Source organism: Aulostomus chinensis, chromosome 18, assembly GCF_037954235.1.
Source record: "Aulostomus chinensis isolate RoL2024-O1b breed Wild chromosome 18, RoL_Achi_v1.0, whole genome shotgun sequence".
NCBI lineage: Eukaryota > Metazoa > Chordata > Actinopteri > Syngnathiformes > Aulostomidae > Aulostomus > Aulostomus chinensis.
In genome coordinates, this window is record NC_141337.1 from 6,413,197 (window position 1) to 6,436,284 (window position 23,088).

The 23,088-nt window shown below is 41.0% G+C and overlaps 1 protein-coding gene across 2 annotated transcripts in view; it reads left to right on the forward strand.

The window, feature by feature from the left end:
- The window catches only part of hs3st4 (heparan sulfate (glucosamine) 3-O-sulfotransferase 4), an 86,951-nt gene extending 76,878 nt beyond the window's left edge, over positions 1 to 10,073 (forward strand). For both annotated transcript variants that reach the window (XM_086184459.1, XM_086184458.1), the window contains one exon: positions 8,077 to 10,073. In XM_086184459.1, coding sequence (XP_086040585.1) covers positions 8,077 to 8,731 — 655 coding nt within the window. In that variant the 3' untranslated portion in view covers positions 8,732 to 10,073. The remainder of the gene's footprint in view (positions 1 to 8,076) is intronic.
- The last annotated feature ends 13,015 nt before the right edge of the window (positions 10,074 to 23,088 follow it).

Consider the following 23,088-nt stretch of genomic DNA (forward strand, 5'->3'; position numbering starts at 1 on the left):
ATTTGAATGAATTCTGTGGACAAATAGATCACATTACAAGCAACAATCTGGCAGACCTATTTTCAGTTTAATGGTTGATAGCCCGGAAAATTGGAGAACATTTTGATAAAATTTGTTTTGGTGATGAATTTTAATGAGTATGATGAGTATTAAACTTGTGGAGATGGTATGGATCCTGTTGGACTGGTGATCTGTAATACTCAGGTCTAGAAACTGGTCTGGTACTGCATGAACATATGTTGACGATAGTAAATTTGTATTCTGAATCCATGAAGCCTCTTCGGTGAAGATGTGTGACCTGAGCGCTTTCTGTATATCATTAGTACAGAAGCAAGAATAAAGAGCCCAGCCAATTAATCCTCAGAGGGGAAAAAAAAAAAAGGTTTCAGCGCCGCTTTGTTCATACTTGGGCCCATTTAATCTTTCTCCCAGGTCCTCATATGTTTTGTCACTGTCCTTGACGTCTGATACTGATTGACACACAAAGCAGTCTTTTGTGTTTGTATGAGATGCAGGGGTTTGTCAAATAACTCCGGTGTAAAGCCCATTAGCATCAATATGAGACACTCAGATGGTTCACATTGTGTCTGAACCAGCACCTCAGTTATAGCATTTACATGAACGCTGGCGCAGCCTGGAGGGGTTTCAAATGAGAACCCTGTGGCTGTAAAGAGGAAGTGGGTCCCCTCCGCCGTATCAAGCACGATGCTCTTTATTTGGCCGATCCATCACCGCGCCTGCTCGATGAACCTTCTTCCAGAAAGCCGAGAGTGTCTCATGCTGATGCAGATGTGTTTAAACTGGAGTTAGCGGAAAGCTGGTGCCTTCTTCATTTGTACAGGACACAATTAACTTGATGAGCTGGGGAGTGGCGTTAATTGACGCGGGATGAGAACGTGTTCTGGCTGGTGCGTATATCAATGTGGGCAGTTGATGCATTTATTTTGTAAATGTGATCTACATGCGTGTTTTGACAGTAAAATGCGACTTTATAATTTCAAAAAAGGAATAATACTAGTCGCGGACTGATTAATCGGCCCACACACCAGCATACTGCTAATCCAACAATGGATGAACCTCGTTAATCCAAGTATGTTTTATAAAATCTACATGCAGATGCATTCTTTCATTCATAACATAACAAGCAGACGTGAATGAGCTGTGAAGCAGGATTAATTTACAATACCGCCGTGGTCAGACAGTGCAGGATTTTATCAGCCGTCCACTTGAGTAGAATGATTGAATCCTGAAGTGCCAGATGACTTTTTTTTTCTCAGGCGAGGGATTCTATCATTTTCAAACTGCTGCATTAAGTGGTTCTGCTTTACTGAGGCAAATCTGCAACATATCCTGGATATAAATTTTAACCTTTGACTCCGACGTAGTCAGGTGTGACCACCACTTATAGTTGGCCGTTCTGTGCTTTTTTTTTTGAAGTAAAAATATACCTCTTCAGAATGTTTTTTTTTTTTTTTTTTACTTCTAAAGCTGCTTATTCAGATTGTTTGAAATGATTTGTTGTTTGATAAAGAACGTTATACTGTGAACCCTTCTAAGGTTATTTAGGAATGCATGGTGAGGATTAGAATTTAATAAACACAGCAAACACAGATTTGCTCAGTTTCAGGTAGTTTGGCACCCGACTGTCCAAATATCAGCACTGTTGGTTGAGGGCTCTCACTTTCTTATTTCTAAATTTAATCATTTTAGCATGAACAGAATCAGTGAAACCTGAAGTCTTTGTGTCTCATCGTCTTTGTCACAAGAGCCAAGATGATTTTAGGTTTGTCGTGTACTATGTGTGTCTAAGTTTGGTACATTGCTGTCTCTTTTGTACACAGAATATCCAGTGACTGAGTTACTGAACTTAAAAATTCTTTGATCATTTAATTTCAGATAAGACTGCTTTCATTTCTCTATGGACTGTTAAAAATAGAGCAATTCTGTGGCTCTGTTGAGGACTAATGATCCAGGGTGGCTCCACTTCCCAAACATCCCCATAGGTTTCCTCCCCCCCACACACACTTTATTTCATGATGTTTTATGTCCAAAGGGCCTCTGAACACAGCGTCAGATCACAGTGCTTCAGTCTGGGGATGTATACCTGGCGTACCGTGCCCTGCTGGAAGCTGGGTGGTCTTTAGGGGATCTCAGAAGGAGAGGAGGGAATAAGGTTTTGATCAGGACCAGCTGTCTCTTCTGTCCTCAACTATTCTGGTGAAGTCCTGCAGCGGTACAACGGACTTATTTAGAGTTTTAATGAGTTTCGGCATTTTCTTCTCACTAAAAACCGACTCCATGCTAGACAGCTGCAACAATAATATTATTAACTATATGGCAGGATAGGAGTTCAATCTGCAGGCTGAGAAACTTCACACACGACATGACTTTTGTCCGGGTTTCTACGGGTGAAGGCTCAACAAAATCATGATACACGTGATTACTGCTGTCTACATCGGAGAGCACCGACAATGTGTACAAAACAGTGAGAGACGGTGTTTGAGTCCTGTTCGAATGCCATTTACAACACCATGTTTTTCATCTTTAACCCCAATCATCGACAAATCGTAAAACATTATTTCCTGACAATAAATGCGACTTTGTGAAGCTGTTTTCACTGAACAACAGTAAAAAATGAAGTTTTCCCATCAACAAACCTGTATCTGACGCCCATAGTGTCACTGAACCAGGGTTTAGTGTGTCCACCATGAATGAGGCTCCTCCTTGACTTTCTACTGGTACTGGTAAGTTATTCTAACAGATGCCGTGACAAGATTTTGTCAGAAGGATGTATATATTGTGAAAAATACTCTGTATCCATCCATGTATCCAGCCATAAGATATAATAGCACAAAGACCTCTGAAAGCACCACGAGCCGTCCTCTGGGAAAGCGTCACACAAACATCTTGTAAAATGCATCGTGCTGAGACTGCATGAGTTGTGGGTGTCCCTAATAATCTGGTAAGTCTATTTTTTCATTTGATTTGGAGGATTTCCATTTTGAAAGTGACCCAATTGGAAGATGTATCATAGATTCAACAGGAACCATAAGAAGGTAAATTAATGTAATGACTGGTGTGGCACTCAATGTGTGAAGAATATGAAGTATGTACTAATTGGATGAAATGATATGGAAGGAGGGGTAACAGGTGTAATCTTTGAGATGAATTTCCAACAGAGATTCATGCAATATCCCATTATGTGAGTTAAATAACATTTCAAGACAGAAATTAATCAAAAAACAAATTAAAAAACCTTTTGCTGCACCGCATTGCTTTAAATCTCTCAGTCACAGCAATGTTGAGGAGCAGTGCTGTTGTTATTTTTTATTATTATTTCTCTCTAACTTGACAGCGTCAATTATCCTCATGCTGTCAATCTTCCCCTACTTGTAGTCAGAGGATTATACAACCATTGGGGCGGGGGAGGGGGGGGGGGTCACTATTTTGCCTCCAGCAGTGCTATTTAAAACACATGAGTGTGGACTCTGTGAATAGCTGGGAGCTGAGATCAGCCCGTGGATCTGCTCACTACACTCTGATGCAAAGGTCAGATTCAAGTTTGGAAACAAACAAAAACAAACCCACCTGGATCCAAATACACACGCGCACACGCACGCACACACACGCACCCACACGCACACACACGTATCATTACAGAACTGATCACTGACAATGGCAGCATTGTTTTCCTTCCTAAACACCCCCACCCCACCCCACCTGCACCTTCACTATGACAAAACAATGCCTCCCACTCTGTAACAGACCCTGCAGGACCCTTGGCTCTGGCCTGTAGGCTTATGTTCATGTGTGTTCAAGTACACATCCACTTGTTGAACAGTGACTCATTTGATTTTCGCTTCTCCAGCTCTCCTTAAACCATTGTCTTTGTTCTTTGTTCTGCTGGTATCACAAACATCACTCAGTGTGTAATAATGGGCCTATTCATTGGAAACTGACCACCATGCTGCCTCACACGCCCAGACTGATTACTGCTGATATTTGCCATCAGAGTAACTCCACAGTTCAATTACCATTACTTTTCTTTGCTATTGTTTTCATGCATTAGGTGCTACCAATACAACGGGAAAGACACTTTGTACAGAGAAAATACCATCAAGTACTGAGACAATACTTCAAGTTGTTGTCATTCACTGTTTGTGTTTATGTATTGCACTATGATTCCTATGTAATCATAAACCAGGAGCTTTCTGGTGGTGAAATAGTGTGTTTTTACTGAGACATCGTGACATTTGCAGCCCTTTTTATTGACTTACGTACAGAAGCAAAATTAACAGCAGGCATGTTTTCTCTTTTGCTGCCTAGTGGATGCATGATGTGAAATTTGCACCTTAGCCTGCCCCTTAATGCAGAATTGAAGAGGTTCGCCTCCCTCTCTCTCTCCACGGAACAGCCACAAACATCAAAATGTGGGAAATACGAGAGCCCAGGCCTAAAAGTACCAGGGGCCAAAAGTTCACTTTTGCAGAGATATTACCTCTCTGAATTCTTTGTTGTTGTTTTTTTTAAACCCAAAATAAGATATTTCCCAAACCAAGTGGGCTTTGTTCCTAAACCAAACCAGACCTCAGCAGCAACTACCTTAGAATCTTCCATTGAAAATAAAATGAATGTCTGTCACTTCCTGGAGGTTCTCTCTCCTCCCCTCTCACTGCAGGGGTTTCCTGCAGGTGCGCTGATCCTTTCTTGTTGCTGGACATTCGTAGGAGGGCTCAGGAAAAATGTAGAATCCTGTCAGATATGCAACTTGATAAACTTCACCTTTTCATCATCTCTTTTATAAAACTTGAATTGTTTATTTCACAAAGGGCAATGATTCTCCATGACAGCTTCGTCAATACTGATGAGAGGGAGAAAAACATCTTCACAACTCACACCTCAATCACATCGTATTATTTTTAGGAATGATTTTACCGGCTCAGAGATGTCTACTCACATCTCTGGCACTGTCTTCAAAGTTAGCTCTGCGAGGACCCGCGAGCTGTTATGAGTGGACTCCTTTAGAATAATTGATTGTATCTGACATGTCATGGAGAAAGCTTGGTGGATTGATGCGGCATGGCCCTGATCAATCTAAATGAGTGACCGGGGGGAGCTTTTATTTGATCTTTTTTAATTATTAGAGACAACTAAGCTCCTCTGGAGAAACTCTATTTCTCAAGAAACAGCTTGGACCTATTAGGATGTTGGAATGTAAATTAGCATGATCCCTCACCTCATCATGAGCGAAAATATTCCCTGTATACTAGTTTGACAGAGCGTAATGAAACATTGAGCTAAATGCCTAGGCATGTTCCAGAGCACTTTTGTGGTGGGTGTTCAAGGCTCGAGGACTTGTGATTATCTGCAAAGATTAGTTTCTGACTTACCAAACACCAAAATTTGCTGTGATGGTGTCTGAATGATGAATCAACCTTTCGCGACAACTGGGAACAGATCCGAATTCCACGTGGAGTGGCTGTGAAATGGATTTCCGTCCAAAGTTAGAGTGCATGACACAAATACAAATGTTATAAAGGTTGATTTCCCCTGTTATTAGTTATTTGCCTGGTAATATTTTAGTTACACATATTTAATGTGACTTCTAGGGAATTTGTCAACCTTTTTTACAAATTACTGAAAGGTAATGAGACCGCTTTCAAATGTTTTCCATTAACAACTTTTTTTTGTCAGTCTATTTTCCTGTGCAGTGAAGAATGTAGCAGTCACCTACCCGCTGTTATCTTGTCTATATTATTTATTACCATATTCTCTCTCTATGCCTCTTATGGTAAAGATCATTAACAGTAACTCCATGCTCCAAGTGTGAGGCATCTTTATCTTCTCTTTTCTATTTAAATAAAGTGTTAGACATGTGTTTAGAAACAAGAAGCAAATTTAATGTGGTGTATTCTCAGTCTGAGGCAGTAAACAGCAGATGGTAAGCGAGGCCTGTTTAGCGCTATGGATTTTATTTACCTACCCACCTGAATGACCTACGTTGAGCTCAGCAGCTGATGTGGGGGGGGGGGGGGGTTAACCGTTAGCTCTTGTTTACTCCAGTTCCGCTAGATTGCAAGGCCAGAGAAGTCATTGCACGCAGAGAGAAATTAGCTTGTTTATCAGCATTTTGATTTTGGTCCCGCCTCACTGTCCTACTGACATTTTAGACGTACATGATCCATGACTGATGATGATTCCCCATCAAAATAGAGCCTCGGTAACACAACAAAACCTTTGGCTTGTGCAGTTTTCATTGTTTTATAATTGAATATATGATGATTAGTGTTGAGCCAGATGAGGACAATAGGTTGTTATGTGCATGCTTTCAAAAAGGTAACCTTGATCAATTGGATGTGCTCTAAAGATGCACGGCACATTACCAGCGCGAGGCAGCACCTCCTGTCCGTAAAGGTTGTTCCTCAGCTTCCTTTTATGACTATACGTAGTACAGGTTTATTTTGCACTGTCGGACCACCTAGTGAATTCGAGTTAAATGGCGAGAAAGAGCTGAAGTCCTTGAAAGGTTACAAAAATCTTTAGCCATTCATTACTACAAAGGAGGAACTGAGAGAAGTGATGGAATGTAATGAAAATGAATACTCTTTCTAGTCACTTTGCTATCTGTAGATATGTTTAATATCCTATTACAGGGCAAGAAGTAACCACATTCTATACTGTCAAGAGACAAACATGATCCAGAGGGAAATTACCCATCAGGCAAGGCAATACTGTTACTGAGATGCAATTACCAGGCCACTTGTGAGATTTTCAGCCTGGTATCCATGGGTGCATGTCTGTGTGTGAGGGTGGTCGATATGTGCATAACAGCTCTTATGTTTGGCAGAGTAAATTGGATTCTTTGCTGGGGAACAGTTAATTTAGAATATGTCCAAGATGCAAATGATTGATGTGACTATATCGTTACAGCTGTAGGTTTGTGGTGCAGGGCAGCGTAATGGGAAGAGAAAAAAATATATCTATATATCTATATAGATATATAGATATAATTGCAGTGAGAAGAAAGTAACTTTTTTCACAGAATTATAATGATTTTTTTTTTAAGATTCCTGATAGTGTCATTTGGAATTAGACACTTGTGGGAGGGGAAAAAAAAACAAACAGTGTTTAAATGTTGTTTGTCTGATGTTGCGGAGGTCTTGTATTTGTTAGTAGTTAAATAAACGATGCATCAGAGAGGATTTAATGTACTAATTTAGCTCTGAATCATGCAGCCTACAAACAATGAAAACATCACAGTTTGGAATGAACATCAGTGTAAACATTTGATAAGGATTTGCTTGAGGCCAGTGCTATGGTTTATTATTGATACAGAAGCTGAAACTGTAGAAGCAAGACTTGCTTCTGTGTGTGTGCGCGCGCGCGCGTGCGTATAATATGCTTGTTTTTGTAGTCATAGCCTACAACTCAAGTTGAACATAGTATTTGCGGCGATGGCAAATGAATTCCCTGTTATCTACTGAGATAAATTTCTCAAGTTGGGGGGGACATTCCCATTGTACTACAAATGATCACCTTGAATCTTATAATTAATCACTGCTGCCTTCGATAAAAAAGCCACTATATCCTGACACGCGGTATAGAGAGGAGAAGAAAAGATGTGTCATTGCTATGGAAGTGCATGTGTATAAGGAATATAACCGCCTGCACAGAGTATGAGCCTAGCGTGCATAATAAATGTATGACAAAACAATACCCCAGGCACCCCAGTATTAATGATATGCAGCGAACTCATTATTAAAGTTCCAAAACAGCTCCTGGAGTAACACAGATGGAGTCAATTAAGCAATGAGCATACTTGCTTGCCTGCCGTTTCATCTTCTTTCTTTTATCTCTTGCATATTACTCCATGGATGTAATTAGCTGTGTGTTTCTCCTTGCAACATAATGTCCAGTGATAATAACTCTTATTTTCACTTGTAATTCTAAATAATGTACTGCTTAATAAATATACCAAATTTGCTTTCCCTGTGTCCTTGGGTATTTCATTTGCACCGCAGGAGGTGTTGAGGATAATACCGCTAAGCTGTTTTTGTCTGCTCTTTGTGTTCACAGAGACCTGATGCCTTCGACGCTGGAGGGGCAGATCACCATGGAGAAGACACCCAGCTACTTTGTGACTAACCATGCCCCAAAGCGCATCCACTCCATGGCCAGGGACATCAAGCTTATTATTGTGGTGCGTAATCCTGTCACTAGAGCCATTTCTGACTATACTCAGACTCTGTCCAAGAAACCTGAGATCCCAACCTTTGAGGTTCTGGCTTTCAAGAACCGGACGCTGGGTCTTATAGATGCCTCGTGGAGTGCATTACGTATAGGAATATATGCGCTGCACCTGGAGAGCTGGATGCAGTACTTCCCTCTCTCCCAAATGCACTTTGTCAGTGGTGAGAGGCTTATTGTAGACCCTGCAGGGGAGATGGCTAAAGTGCAGGACTTCCTGGGGCTGAAACGGATCGTCACAGACAAACACTTTTACTTCAATAAAACTAAAGGATTCCCATGTCTGAAAAAGCCAGAGGACAGCAGTACTCCCAGATGCCTCGGCAAGTCTAAAGGGAGAACTCATCCTAAAATTGACCCGGATGTGATTCGGCGGCTGCACAAGTTCTACAAACCCTTTAACATGATGTTCTACCAAATGACGGGACAGAACTTTGAATGGGAGCTGGAGGAGGACAGTGAATCTCGAAGCTCTCAGGACTAGCAGACTGTGGCATGGCACAGCGTAGCCGCACCACCAGCCTTCTCAATAAAACTATCGTTTTTGCTTCGTGTTGGGAGATTGCTTGAGCACATCAATCAGTCATGGCTGTCTTTGCAGTGTCTGTATCCATTAGCAAGAGTTTACTGACATGCTTCTTCTCTCTCTTCAATACTAATGTTGTTGATGATGGCAAATCATTATTGTATATACTAAACATAAAATATATTTATATTTGTGAAAAGGAGATGATTTATTCATTTTTTTGTTTGTTTCCGAAACATAGAGCTGATATAAAAATCGTGTTGACTATGGCAATGCATGCAATGAGTTAAGTGTCCTTACCTCATGAGCCCTAAGGGTAAAATCTGCCTGTTTCTTCTCCCTTTATTTTCATGCAGTTTGTTGCTCTCACACCCACTCACCAGCACACAATACAAAAAGAATCAATTCCTGTGGCTAAGGCCATGAAGTGCTCTGTATCATTTCTTTCAACTTTGTCCTTTCGCTTTAAAAGAGAAAGAGATAGAGAGAAAATTACAGATGAGGGATAAAACGATCCTTTCACACGTGTTCATCGTTTGAGTTCTGTTGGAGACAATCCTTTTCTTTTTTTTTTTCCTGTCAAAGTTTACCAAAGTGTTAATGTACTCCAGTTGCCCTACATTCATTAATTGCACACTTATTCAATAAGAGAGCTGATGTACAGTGACCATTATTCAATAATTGGACGGTTTCACTCCATCATTGAATATTAGCATACTGATGACCACGCAGATGTGCTGCAGGATCGGAGGTTTTTTGGCATAATTTGACAAATGGATCCATACACAACAAATATCAATACTCAGCTGTTCATCAAACAATTTCGCATCTTGACATGTTCCTGTTGCCAAAATCACCAGTTAACTCATACAGTCGTCGACGATTTGCCTCGTGACCCTCCTTTTGTCACACGTCAGCGAGGGTGAAGAACAACGCTGCAGGACCGGGCAGAAGTTTGTTAACAAACATCTGCTGCCGCGTGGTCTTCTGTCATGAGAGATTAATGGCTTGTTAAATAAAGCTGCTGCTGCTGCTGCTGCTGGAACAATGTCAATGTCAGAGAAAATTTGCTGTCAAGGAAAAGCTACATACATGCAGGTAAATTACTGAGCCATCACTGTATGTGCTTAAGCGGAATGAGCTGATGTCTGGCAGGGAAATGAGCTGTGAGTTTACAACCAAACATTTGTGATGGGCTGATGCTTATATAGCATATGTTAAAAAAAAAAAAGGTTTTGCTGTGAAATGCTCCTTTCTTTACTCATTTATGAGTATCAAAACCAACCTTCTCATTAATATTTTTTTTTTTTTGCATAACTCACTGTGTTTGTCTGTTGTCTCTGGACTTTCATCAATTGAGACAATCAATACAGTCAATGAGTCAATAAATACAGTCTGCTACACATCAGTGGTTGCTGCAGCTATGATGCATTGCTCTGTTAATCCTCCCTGTTCTCTGGTCGTGGATGGCTGGATTGGTTCACTCTCTGCAGACCTCTCTGTCACCCTGGGGAGGCCGGCACCAGCAGCTACTTACACAGAGCAATTGATTCAATCAAAGTAAGCACTATACTGCCCTTTGTAGCGCCAAGCCTGAACACTTACCTCTGAGTCTGACTATCCTAGAGTCACAACTTCCACTTTGAGGCATTTCTGTGCAGCCATCCCTCTGTGTTTTCTTGACAATCTCTCTGTGCTTTTACTCCCACTCTCCCTACCTCCCTTTATTCCTTCCAAAACATCATTGCAGCTGAAACGGTGTGCTGATGGACTGTGACAGAGGCGTTTTATTAGGAAATGCAATCAAGACATGCTAATCAAGCCTCTCACCCTCAAAATATATCGACTCACATTTGCCTGAACACAAATGTAATTCAAATTCAAACCTAGACAGCCCTCCTACTCAGTGTTGAGATACTCAAAGAAATCCTCAAAAGGCACCCTGCAGTTTTATCAGGACAGATGAAGACTCCATCCTCCATCTATGAATATGCACTTGTGCTATTATCGTTTGCATTTCCAGGATCACTTGCATGAGGGAATTCCTTTCCAAACGTAACACTTGGATCCAACCCCTCAATGAACGAAACACATACCTTTATTCTTTTGTTCCTCCTGCTTGTTTTAGGTTTGTCAGTGGTCACAGGAAGAATACTGTGATACATCCTGCGAGAGTTACAGTGCATGAAAGGCATGCTAAGTTGTCCTTCAACTGCTCCTCCCAGTGGGGATCATGCTGCGTTATGTGGTTCATCAGTGTTTCCGGCACCAGGTAAAGAACACCGGTGATGAACGAGCATCTCATCCTCATCAAACTGTCACAGCTTTAAGTGGCGTTATTCCAAAATGAAGTATAAATTCAGATTAGTCATTTCTGACAACTTGGCAAAGAGCTGAAAGAGTAATTGACTGTTTGGAAAGCTAGCAGAATGTGTCTAAAAAGACTTTGATGCTGTGGTTGTGCATTTTTTTGCTGAGGGGATTTAATCCGCGGGATGTGCATCATAAAAATATTCTAAGATAAATTCATCACCACCCAAACATCACATGTCCCCTTGCTCGCACCAACACGCAGCATGAATAAGATGATGTCATTTTTGCTGTATCACTCTGTAGAGATATTACATTTTGATACATTTTCTGGTGAGAGACACACCATACAGATTACCAACATTTGTCAGTTTGTCCAGATAACACCAGTTTATAAATCTGCAATGTTCTCGGCTCCATCTCCTCTTTTAAAATCGGAGGGAACTTCCACTACTTGTGCAGACGGATAGTCAGAGAGAAGCTACAATGAGGCAACTGGGGCCAACTGTGGCTGTACGGCACGGGGGCTCACCACTAGAGGCAGTACTGCTACTCCTGGATTGACAGGAGCCCCAGAGCTGGGCCTGAGCTGTCAGACTCTGCTGCGGTAAAACACTGATTTTCTAAAGGGAGTCTGGAGCAGAGGGATGACATGAAACGTTTGTGTTGGAAACCGTCATGAAGAAGTCTACTGAAGAACCGTGGTGAGATTCTCTGATAGCTGATGTAATGCTTCTTTCTTCTTTTTTTCTGTTCTTTTGTTTTAAGACTTCACTCTGGAGCCAGATATCCTCAGAAATATGAGATTTTATTATTTGGCCAAAAGCAGCAAAACCACAATCCACTTCCTCCATTCATTAAGAATTAAACATGCTAGCAGAGCCACTGATTATACAATGCTTAATCGAACCATGTCTGGTTTTGTGAGAATAGTTAAGACCAACTAATGATTTTTGTCACTTCTGCTTAGAGAATGATAGCGTGTCAACTTCTCCAATCAATATTGCACTAACCCTTTTTGAATGGAGGTCTGATGTAGTGTCCGAGGAAGTTCTCATGCAGCTGCACTCCTCTTCTCGTGTCTAATCAGGATGCGTTCAGCCACAGTATTGAGTGTAGCAGGGCTCATTGGTGGATAAGTGGTGTAGAAGTTAAGAAAACACACTGGCCATGATGGGTGAAAGGAACCCAGGCGCACCCTCTGCTCAAACAAGATGCACTTTGCTCTACACTCAGGAGCACAGACGGGCCAAATCAACAGGTACTGAAGGACAAATTGAAGCCCGCCCGGGGCGAGCAAAGGTTTGCCCTCTTGATGTTTGATGACTCTTTGATGCACAACACCTTCTAATGCACAACAACTGTCGACATGATCCATATTCATTTCCTGTGTTATTTCATGCATGGCTGAGTGTTTTTGTCACTTTGCCACACAAGCATACTGCATCACTGCAAACCCAATGATACTGATATTGAAATGTGCTGAATGTGATTGAATAAAAGAAATACAAATAATCAGATTAAATCACAAAAGTGCTTACGTGCCTCACCAATGGCAATTACATGTTTGTGCTCCTTTGCACTCAGGCCTGGTCCACCAGGAACACCAGCTGCTGACTTTTCTATCTTTGGCAGCTCAGGAGATCTGGCACCTCTTCCTTGTCACACCCCCCCCCCCCCCCCCCCCAAACACTGATATCCTCCAGTGGCTGAAGGCTGGATTTGAGTTCTGAGTTTTGTGTTTTTATCCCACATCTTCCCTTTGCTTCTATAAAATGATGCCGGCATCACCTCACCATGTGAGGTCTGACAAGTTCTTTAGCCAACTCTTTGATGAACAGCTGCTCATGTTTTCTAGGTGCACAGTGGAATTGGGGGGTTGGCAATCTTTACAAATTAGCACATTGTCAAAGAGAATTGTGTACCACCAGCATGTTGTCTGCTTAGTGCAAATATGATTCCTCTTTGGACTTATTTCTTTGTCACTTCCTGTTTTATTTTGTAGTTCTGCCATCCTGTGTTGATGTAGCTTTTCCTTCCTGTCGTTGTTTGGTTTCCCCACCCTCTTTGATTACTTGCTCCGCCCTAATTAAGTTCACCTGTGTCTTGTTCCTGAATAGCCCTTCAGGTGTGGGATTATTTTATAATCTTTGCTGGTGTAATTTGAAACGTTTTTTGTTTTGTGGTTTTTTTCATCTTGTACTACCTTTCTACTGGTTTTGGATTTGGGTTTTGCCTGCTCCCTGTTTGGACTGCTAACTTTCTTTGCTGAGCTCTTAATGACTGTATTGAGAAGTTCGTTCCTGGATTCTGCTGTGGTCCCTCTACACGAGTCAAGTCCCTGTTTTTGTGAGTACTGACACTCTCCTCTGCCTCTTTCCTACGAATAGATGTGAAGGTAACCTTCACCTTATGTTCAAAGTATTCACACTTATTTTTTTCATGCGATATCAAAGGTAGAACCGTGGTAAAATAAGACCTGTGTACCTCAGCTGTCTGACTTTTATCAAATTTGTGGCAGGTGAGTCCACAGAAAGTGTATGAGAAGCGCAAACATTTCTGTCCAAGCCCAAATTAGTGAAAACCTGTATGCCTAACTTAACACGTTTCAGATATTTAACAAATATTCATGACATGCATGAAATAACATGCAATGAATGCAAAAGCCAGTGATCCATGTTGTGCATTTAAATGGTGGGACAGAAAAATTGTGTATAATTGAAGAGAAAATATTATATGTATGAATGTAATACCAGGAGTAAAGGTGTTGCTTTATAAAAAAAATAGCAACTCAGGTAAGTTTTTTTTATTTTTGGGGGGGGGGGGGAGACTCTCTCACATTTTACCCTCTACTCTCTCACATTTTACTCTCTACTCTCTCACATTTTACTCTCTACTCTCTCTCTACACAAGTAGTGGCTCTGTGTTGATCAGCTGGCAGTCTGTTAGCACTAGCTTCAGGGACTGAGTTCTATCGAGGACTCAGGGAGGCAAGAGTTCAGGACTTTGGTTCATGCAGGGCCACTAGAGCTTCTGCGTCCACCAGTGACAAAGACGCCAGAGAAAGAGATCGATAGCGGAGCTGCAGTCTGTATTGATCTGATGACGTCAGCTTTGGTGCATGTTAAATCTGGGACGGCCACAAGAAGTGACTGAGGGGGTTGTGACCATGGAGGATCATGGGAAACTGAATCCCTGTGGTCCCAGCATATCCATTTTGCAATTGTATCTGCATAGAAATGTTCCTGAGGCAGCTTAGTGGTTCATTGAATTTAACTCCTACTCATGCACCCCAATCTTATTGATCATCAAATAAAGGATTAAGCACAATCCTTCCTCACTCTCAACATTGCCCTTCTATCTGAATTTTTCAACATCTTTGTGTGGAGGAGGGTCAGTAAGGGACTGGTTGCCAAGGGCAACATGTACATTGATGATTGAACATATTAAGATTCACCCAAACATAAAAGTCTACCTCCTGTTTCCTCTAGAAGACGCCTGACTACTACATTCTCTAAATACTGTATGAAATTTAAATTTATTCAAGTGTTGCCCTGCTTTGTGGAGTAGAAATGATATTCCACCCAATTTCAGAGATGAATCTAATATGGAAACTAGGGCTGAAGTTGCTGTAATAATCATCACAAAGTCCATAGCAGCAGGACAGAAATAAATTTAGAAAACATCCTCAATCAAACGTGGTTCCTGCATCCTTGGATCAACCCAGTTCCTGCCATTTCCAGTGGTCATTACCAGAAGTAATCATTTCAATAGTTGTTGTGTCCAGATTCAGTGCATTTTCTCTGAAACTACCTCAGAAGAAGAGAAGCATTGTCCCATAAATCTTGACACACCAGGCCATTCTCTTCTTCCTGCTCCCGACCGTGCTACCTGATTTCTGACCTGTCTTGCACACTGTGCATCCTTTCTTTTAAACAACAAAAGACCTTTTCAAAGTTCTCTGATCCAATTTCACAATCTTTAGTTGCTGTTGTCATTATGTAAAAAAAAAAAAAAAAAAAAGACGCTTGAATGCAAATGTAGAAACAAATCAGTTGAACAACATTTTCACAAAAAATGAAGATGGAAAATATTCAAAAATCAAGAGTTTTTTTGTTGATTTATTCACTTTTCTAGTCCTTTTTTTTGTGGCTCAGTTTAATACAGATGTTGTTGGGTGTCTAGAGCCGCATGATCAAAGATGATCTTAAAAGCCAAAATGACACTCGGCATAGTGCTGAGCTATCTAATCGCCAATTAAACAGTAATCACTAAAAGATGAATGTGTTTGTAATGTAAACCAATAAATAAGGCATACATAATTAACATGTGTGTTATGATATTGGCTTTTCAAGCTGTGCTGTGATGATGTGCATTAAATCAGTAGCCTGAATTATATTAACCTAGTAATCCCCTCCCTTCTTTATTAATACCCACCATAACAACAACAACTGCCTCTTTCTTGCATGATGCTCATTCTGCTGCTTCGACTTCTGAATGTTGCTGTGAAGCAGCTGGTGTTCAGTGTGGAGTCCAACTGGTTCCCATTCTGATCAGAGAATAATTACACAGCAGCAGGTGACTGTTAACTAGAAAACTGCTGCATCAGGCAAAGTTTAAAACCACCCCTCTCCTTTCCCCACCAAAGAACTTATTTCTGAGTAATTACAATGACAAAAAAACAGTAAAGTTTGAATTTCCCAAGAGGTTTTTCTTTATTTGCATTGAGGCAAGTCTAAAAATCCCATGATATTGAAAAAATAGGGTATCCATGATTAATCCATTTCGTGTTTTTGCGGAGCGATTTTGCATTTTGTCCTTTGTTCAACATGATGTAAGAGCAGTTCCAGTCAAAGGGCTTTTTTTGTCACTATCCCTAACTGTCATCTTCATTACTGGCCTCTCACCATTTTGCGCCTTTTTTAATTAAAAAGGCTGCATTTTTTTGGTAAAATTCTGGTGGTTTCACAAGTGCCACCCTCACAGTTGGAGCCCTTAAGGACAAATCGGCTCTAAACGAGATCTGGAAAGCTTAAAATGCTTCAACATGACACATGGAGTGGTGCCATCCCAGTGAAAATACCACTCACTGACTGGAGGCGCCACACACACAGCTGCATCTGTACTCAAGAGATGCCACAATAGCCCATCAGTACTTGTATGGAATTAAACAGCAAAAATGTGCATTTTGGCATGAAGAATTTTTAATGCACATTTATGGATGGACTGAAAATATTCCAGCAGTCAGTGACCACGGTGACAGGCAGACACCTCCAAAAGCAATGATTCTAGTTTAAACCAAATGTGAATGCGTGATCTTAAAATGTTAGGGGTACCCTCTATCTCAAAATTTATAGATTTAAACGATTTCACACATATTGGGACTTCTACTAATTTACTGTAGATTTTGCTCACCTGATAAGATAGTCGATGATTGGGAGAAAGAATTAAACAGGTGAGATGGAATGCACCCCGCATATATGGAACTATAAATAGGGATCCAAGCCTTACCCTCCATGATTGTAGTAATTGGTACAACTGAGTTTAGCTCCATGTAAGCAACAGGCTACCACAAAAAGAGAAAAAGGAATTCACGTAGGTTCCTTTTTATATGGATTCAAACTCCCCGGAGACTTGCTCAGTTGGAAGAAAAATAATAAAGATTTCTCTTCCCTGGATATTTAATTCTGGTCCTTCAGGGTCAGTGTCCTGCAGGTGTTTGATCCTCCCTGACACTTAACAAACCACACCCGCTTTTTATCTGCCTGGCACCAAGTGCTGCACATTAACTATCTAGGAAGATCAGAAGAAGGATCAAAAAGCTGGAGGACACCAGGCCTCAAGGAGTAGAATTTAGTGTCTAGGCTCCAGGCCAAAACCGAGGCTTGTCATGAGGCCACGGGCAGAAAAGCTCTTCTAAGGTGGTCTTCTGTCACCTTGAATTGAGGGCTTTTATCCAGCTGAAGCACAAGGAAGAGATGTCAAGTTCAAGGTCTTGAAAATACAGGTGCTGAAGGCTTGTGACTGTGAAATCAAAGTGCTGCATCCGATTGCCGGATTTTGTATGAACTAAGGTGTTTTAACACATGGTTATATTGTTAGCAGTTGCTCTTAAACACGCTCTCCAGAGTATTGCGCTCGTACTGTTTGTTGGCAAAAAGAGACGGATCATACAGTAAATGACAAGGCATCCTCGGAAGCCAGTGAAAGCTTGGGCTGTATTTGATTGTTTAGATGTTACCTTTTACTCTTTAAAGCTAACTGCTATTTATACTACTGATGTTTTGAGAGGACGCCCCCCCCCCCCCCCCAGCGCAAAGAGCAACACAGCCCTGAAAATGTTTACTACAAAAACATTTGTTAATGTAGAGTTGTACTGACATTCATACATTAGTTCTGAAAGAAAGCAGAGAGATCAAGGAAACGTTGCCAACTAAGATAAAAAAAATACCAAAAAGACCATTATTCAGCACAAAGGTGTTCCATAGAAAAAAGCCTATAAATGTTCCTCTGTCCTGCTGTGTGACTGGGGGAGTCTTCTGCTTGATCCACTGGAACAGAATGCAACGCCTCGCCAGAAGCAGCAGTTTACCCATCAAAGTCAGTTGTCCAGCGGATAAAGAGAACAGCCCTGTAGGTATATCTAAGAGAAACAAACCCGCTTCCCTCTTTACTGTTTTTGTGGAAAGTTGAGCTAAGGTTCTTGGCAATGATTTTCCAGTACCTGCAACTCGAGCAGCATTGCCAGACATGTTTTGTTTTTTGCTTCTTTTTTTTTTTTCCATTTAGAGGTAGAAATATTTTACTTTAAGTGTGTAGTTCACTGCGGTCTGGAATATTCTCTTGATAGATTTAAATGCATCAGAACACACACACTGGCATCAGACTCAACACTACTAACAGTGTAGTCGTCCATGCTTTATATACATTTTCCCATGTATGTTTCGGTGTTGTCTGCTATTCGAAGGAAAACTGCCTCAGAGTTTCTCATTGCAAGGACTGTTGGGAATCAGAATTTACAAATGCCTCACCTGAAGAGTATCTTGTGGATGTTCTGGTTCAAGAGCGTTGCCTTGGATTGGTCTTTCAGGCTACTCTTGCAGGAGTGGTACAACCACAAGTCCCACTGTGGATGGAAACCTGTAGCTCTGATAGCAGCAAAAGCAGCTCCAGCCATGGCTGTACAACATCATGCCCACTAAATGATGCTAAATTTATAATGAGGGCTAATGAGCTATACGGTTCTTTTGTTTTTGTACGTGTAAATTACAAAAACAGACAAATGACAATACTAAAATATTCAGATTTTAGTTCACAGAATCAACAGGAGACTTCAAAATTTCTGGGGACGTGTTTTAGCTTATTACTGGAAAAAGGCCACATGTATTAAACGTCGCTTTATGCTCATAACCTTCCAAGCTGTAGCAGCAGAGTCCAGCGACTGGCTAGTGTTATTCCAACATTTCACTGCAGACTCAGTTTGACTACTTAACTTTGAAGTGCTGTTCAAATGAAGAATTGATACATGAATCAGCCCATCTCTGGAGTCTCCCAAGCACTGCCGGACTTCCTGCCAATTAATAAACCCGCTCAATTTTCAGCAGACATATTTCATTTGTATGAATCCCTACTGATGTTGCTGTGGGACCCATTGATAGCTTAGTTCTTAAAGACTGCAAAAACATGACGGTGCAAGAGAAACCTGGAGTCTCTTCAACAAATATTATAACATTTAGGGACTGAACTGACTCATTATTTTATCGACTCGTGTTTTGAGGGCTTGAGTTTGACAATCTTTCACCAACTATTTAATAACTGGAGGAAACCATGTTAGTTGAGGTCATAGAGCTAGAATCAAGTGAGGTGAGGTCACAGACCACATGACAACCGAACCCTCAGGACCCTGCTTTATCTGTTGTTGTTTTTTTTCTTTAAATCAAATCAAAACGTACACAAAAAACTTGAAACTACCAATCGAGACTGTAAAACACAGATTTTACTTAGGGAAGCAAAGTAGGATGATTTTCTCAAAAAACTTCTACACAGCCAAGACTTACTTTTGAGGGCATGAGGAATTCTGGTTTTAGACTCTTTGGCTTGTACGCCTGTTATTATGGACTGAGCACAACAGCTGGAAACTCAGTTGGAGAGAGCACTAGATTACGTTGCTGGAATGTTGTTAGAAAATATCAGTCGGGGGGGGGGGGGATGCAAAGACATTTTCAAATGTTAGCTCGCACAGACAATCAGACTCTTTCTGAAGAGTTTTACTTCATCCGTTTCATTTCCTATCATCTATCATGGCCCATAGCCAGCAATGACAGGCTGCTTCACAGGACCCATTCAGAATAGCGTGTGTGTGTGTGTGTGTGTGTGTGTGTGTGTGTGTGTGTGTTTGCGCATGTGCAGGATCTGAAGAGTTGCATGAATGTTTGTCTCACAGAAACCATCTGAGAAGTTGCTCGAACTATTTGGAGTTAGTATAAAAGGGCAGACAATTAAAAAAAACAAAACAACCACATCCGTGGTAGACTGGATGAACCGTCCGTCTGTCATGGTTCAACTGTTGTCGTAACTGAAGCAATTTGGTAAAAGAGGGATAACTTCTCCATCGGGAAAAGCCTTCAGTGTTTTTCTTCACTCCTTCAATGAAGTCGTATTGACTAGTTCTGATTTAGCAGCATCTTTGCTAACTTCTTCAGGAGGTGCCATCGTTGCTTTGAAAGGCCAATCATGCTGCCATCAGACCTTAACTGTGGCTGAAGCTGACTGTCGTTCCTCTGTAAGATTGGTTGGTTGGGGTTTTTGGCACAAGCACAGAACTTGAAGCCAGCTAAATGGATCCCTGCGTGATCTTGTGACTCCACCTGCCTCGCGAGGTAAAATGATTTTATCCCCAAAGTGCAAACTAAAAACGGCTGGCCCGCTCCCAGCATTTTCTCTGTGGAGATGAGGGCTGACCCGTGGCTGTTGTGTCCCTGGATGTAAGAGGTTACACTTCTCATCTTTCATGCCATCAGCCAGTAGGTGAAGCTGTCAAAGCGGAGTCCCAGTCTACTCATTTCTACTATCGGTGATGACGGGTCACATCTTTACCGGAGAATATCAAAAGCTTTTGTCATCAAACCTGGTTAAATGTATTTATTGATTTATTTGACCACAATATTACCTTTTATAAGCCCCCCATATTACTTTGTTCCCAAACTTTGGAAGAGTTTTTGTTTCTAGGTGATTTGAAGAAGCACCACATTCAATATCTTTGACCAGCTCACAATTTACTGTAGATTTGTACAGACTTTGTATTGCCCTTTATTTTATATCGTCTGAATTTTGGTGGGAGACTTTTAAGCTTCCATTTATCAAATATGCTGTGATTACAGAAGACAAGGTTTCATAACAGTTACATTTGTGAAGAAGTGCCAAACCTGAACTGTGAGAAAAACGGTGACTAAAGAGCTCCAAACTCCAGCTGCTCTCAGGTATGAAGTGAAGAGTAAAGAGGGAAGGACAGAGTAAACCCTGTGGAGCAGGAGAGGAAGCAGGACAAGCTGATGAGACATGAGAAGAGAGAGGGATGGAAAGCAGAAGTTTAAGAGAAGGAGGGAGAAGAAGAAGAGAATGAAGAGCCAGGAGGGAAGAACAGAATTAATGAGAGGATGACAGGACAGAAAGTTGGAAGTGAGGAAAAGAATAAAGGAATAGGAAACTAACTGAAAAGTTGAGAGACTGGATGAAGACATGGGATGAATGCGTTGAAGGAGCGATGTGAGGAGGAAATGGAAGAGGAGACGTAAGAGCAAACTATTATGCATGTAATCTTTTTTTGGCGTATTAAAGCTGTAGTGAATAACGTTGTCTTCCCCTGCTGTACTTGAGAGGAGCTGTAACAACAACGATAAACGTTGCTAGCAGATCCAGTGGCGGGACTCTGGAATTGGGTTCTTCTTCTGCTCCGGGGACATCTGTGGTCCAATTGGAGCTCAGGGGAGCACCCACTCATACAAACAAATTATAGCACAAACTTCCATTGAGACTTAAGGATGAAGTGGAGGGAAAATAATGGAGGTCAAAGGTCAAGACACCCACAATGCAGTATTTCTGGTTTGTAATCAGTAACATAAATTGTTCTATTGCCCTTGAGGCAGCTTGCTAACTAGCTTGCTAGCATTGCACATGCAACAAACTCATAAATCCCCTGGAACGGAACACTTCAGTCATGCTAACACACGCAACTAGGTACAGTAGGTGGGTGTTAGGGCCGCATTCAAAATTTTAAAAACGGCATTTAGTGAGGTTGCGAAGAGCTTGAATATAAAGGTCATTCATTTATATGCAATAAAAGCACTGCACTACTTACTCCAGTTGATGATCAGAAATCTATATTTGAAGTTTATACTTCTTTCATTTAAGGACATCTCAAGGGATACGATAAATGACAAGGATGGCCCCAGAGAAATGTAATATTTGAATAGTTTTTTTTTTTTTTTTTAATTATTAAATTCTGAAATCCGTGATGTACACAGCAGCCTGGATTATTATAGCAAATGAAGCAGATTTGTCAACTGAACATTTATTCTTTTAAACCTCCTCCAGTATGTCACAAAATGGCTTTGAAGATTAGTAATGCTGTTTATGACAAATTCCTGCCCTACCTATGTTATGTAACTTTAAAAATTGTAATAGCAGACAGGTTTTCTTTTGGCCATATTTTCAGTGGCAGGAGTGACACTGGGTGTGCTATGACGGAAACAGCTAGGGGACAATTAGAGAGAAAACAAGATATAGGCTTTTTAGAGGATGATGTTTTTTCTGAATGTATAGATTTATTGCGCACTCGTATCTTAAATAGCTTGGAAAAAAATGTACTTGAAAATACTGCAAAATGCTGGTCTGCTTCCTGCCAGTGTGTCTGGCAGAGTTGACACTTTCCTGTCACTGCCAAAGCTTCAGCATGTTTGATTTGCCTGGTGGCTAGTGTTAATTTGCCACCCTGTACGCTTACATCACATATTGCTCTTCAAATCAGGCAAAGCGACTAATTGCAAAAGACTTGATCTTTAGCGATCAACCCAGGTGGCCTGATATGAGTTGACTGACAGACAAGCGCATTCCTGAAAAGTGTCTGACATAATAAAATGAGGGGGGGGGGGGATGCTCGTTCTGTAAAATATAACAAAGAAACCATCTTTGAAATGCAGTTGATTGATTGCTGTAACCTTTTTACTTCTGCCAAAAAGGTAACGAGATCATTGGCGTGCATCTTTATTTGGTTTTTGGTTTTTTTGCTTCTTCATTCCAGTTTTTATTTCCTCTGGTCTTCATTTCTGGATCTATTCATTTTGAAGCCCTTTGTAACACTGTTACAAGAGCTATATAAAGTTAATTATACCAGTCAAGCTCAGTTGACTGGTTTCAGTTGCCACTATCTTGTGGCACTTACGCTTGAAATGACAGAAATCACTATGATGAACCTAAATTGTACACATGCTCTCAATCATTAATGGTAGACGTCCACAATTTTGGTATAAAAATATCGGTGTCTTGTTTTGTTTTTTTAGATTTTTTTGAATCCCCGATTAGTACTTTAGCCTGTGTTTATTGTTACAATTTTTGCTTTTGTATTTTGTGTTTTCTAAATGCCTAAAACCCCCACGATAAAGCACTGAGCCTCATTATGAATTTAAGAAGTACCTCAAGCTCCACACGGCACAGCTTGTGAAACAATAATCTTGGAGATAAAACGTGCCGATCACACACTCACTGCTTTTGTACCAAAACGTGAGAAATTTCCTCTTTTCTTCGAGCAATCCAATTTAAACAAGGATAAAAAAAATCTCCTTTTATCCTCGCTGGAAGGAATAACTTTTTGTGGTAACCGTGCATGTGTCCCATGTCTTCAAGTTGTATTTAGTAAAGATCAGCAGTGTGCAGCGATGTGAAGCCAAAAACATCTCTGCTGCGCTGCAGAGTCTGGACAGCCAGTCCTCACACACTACCATCAGCAG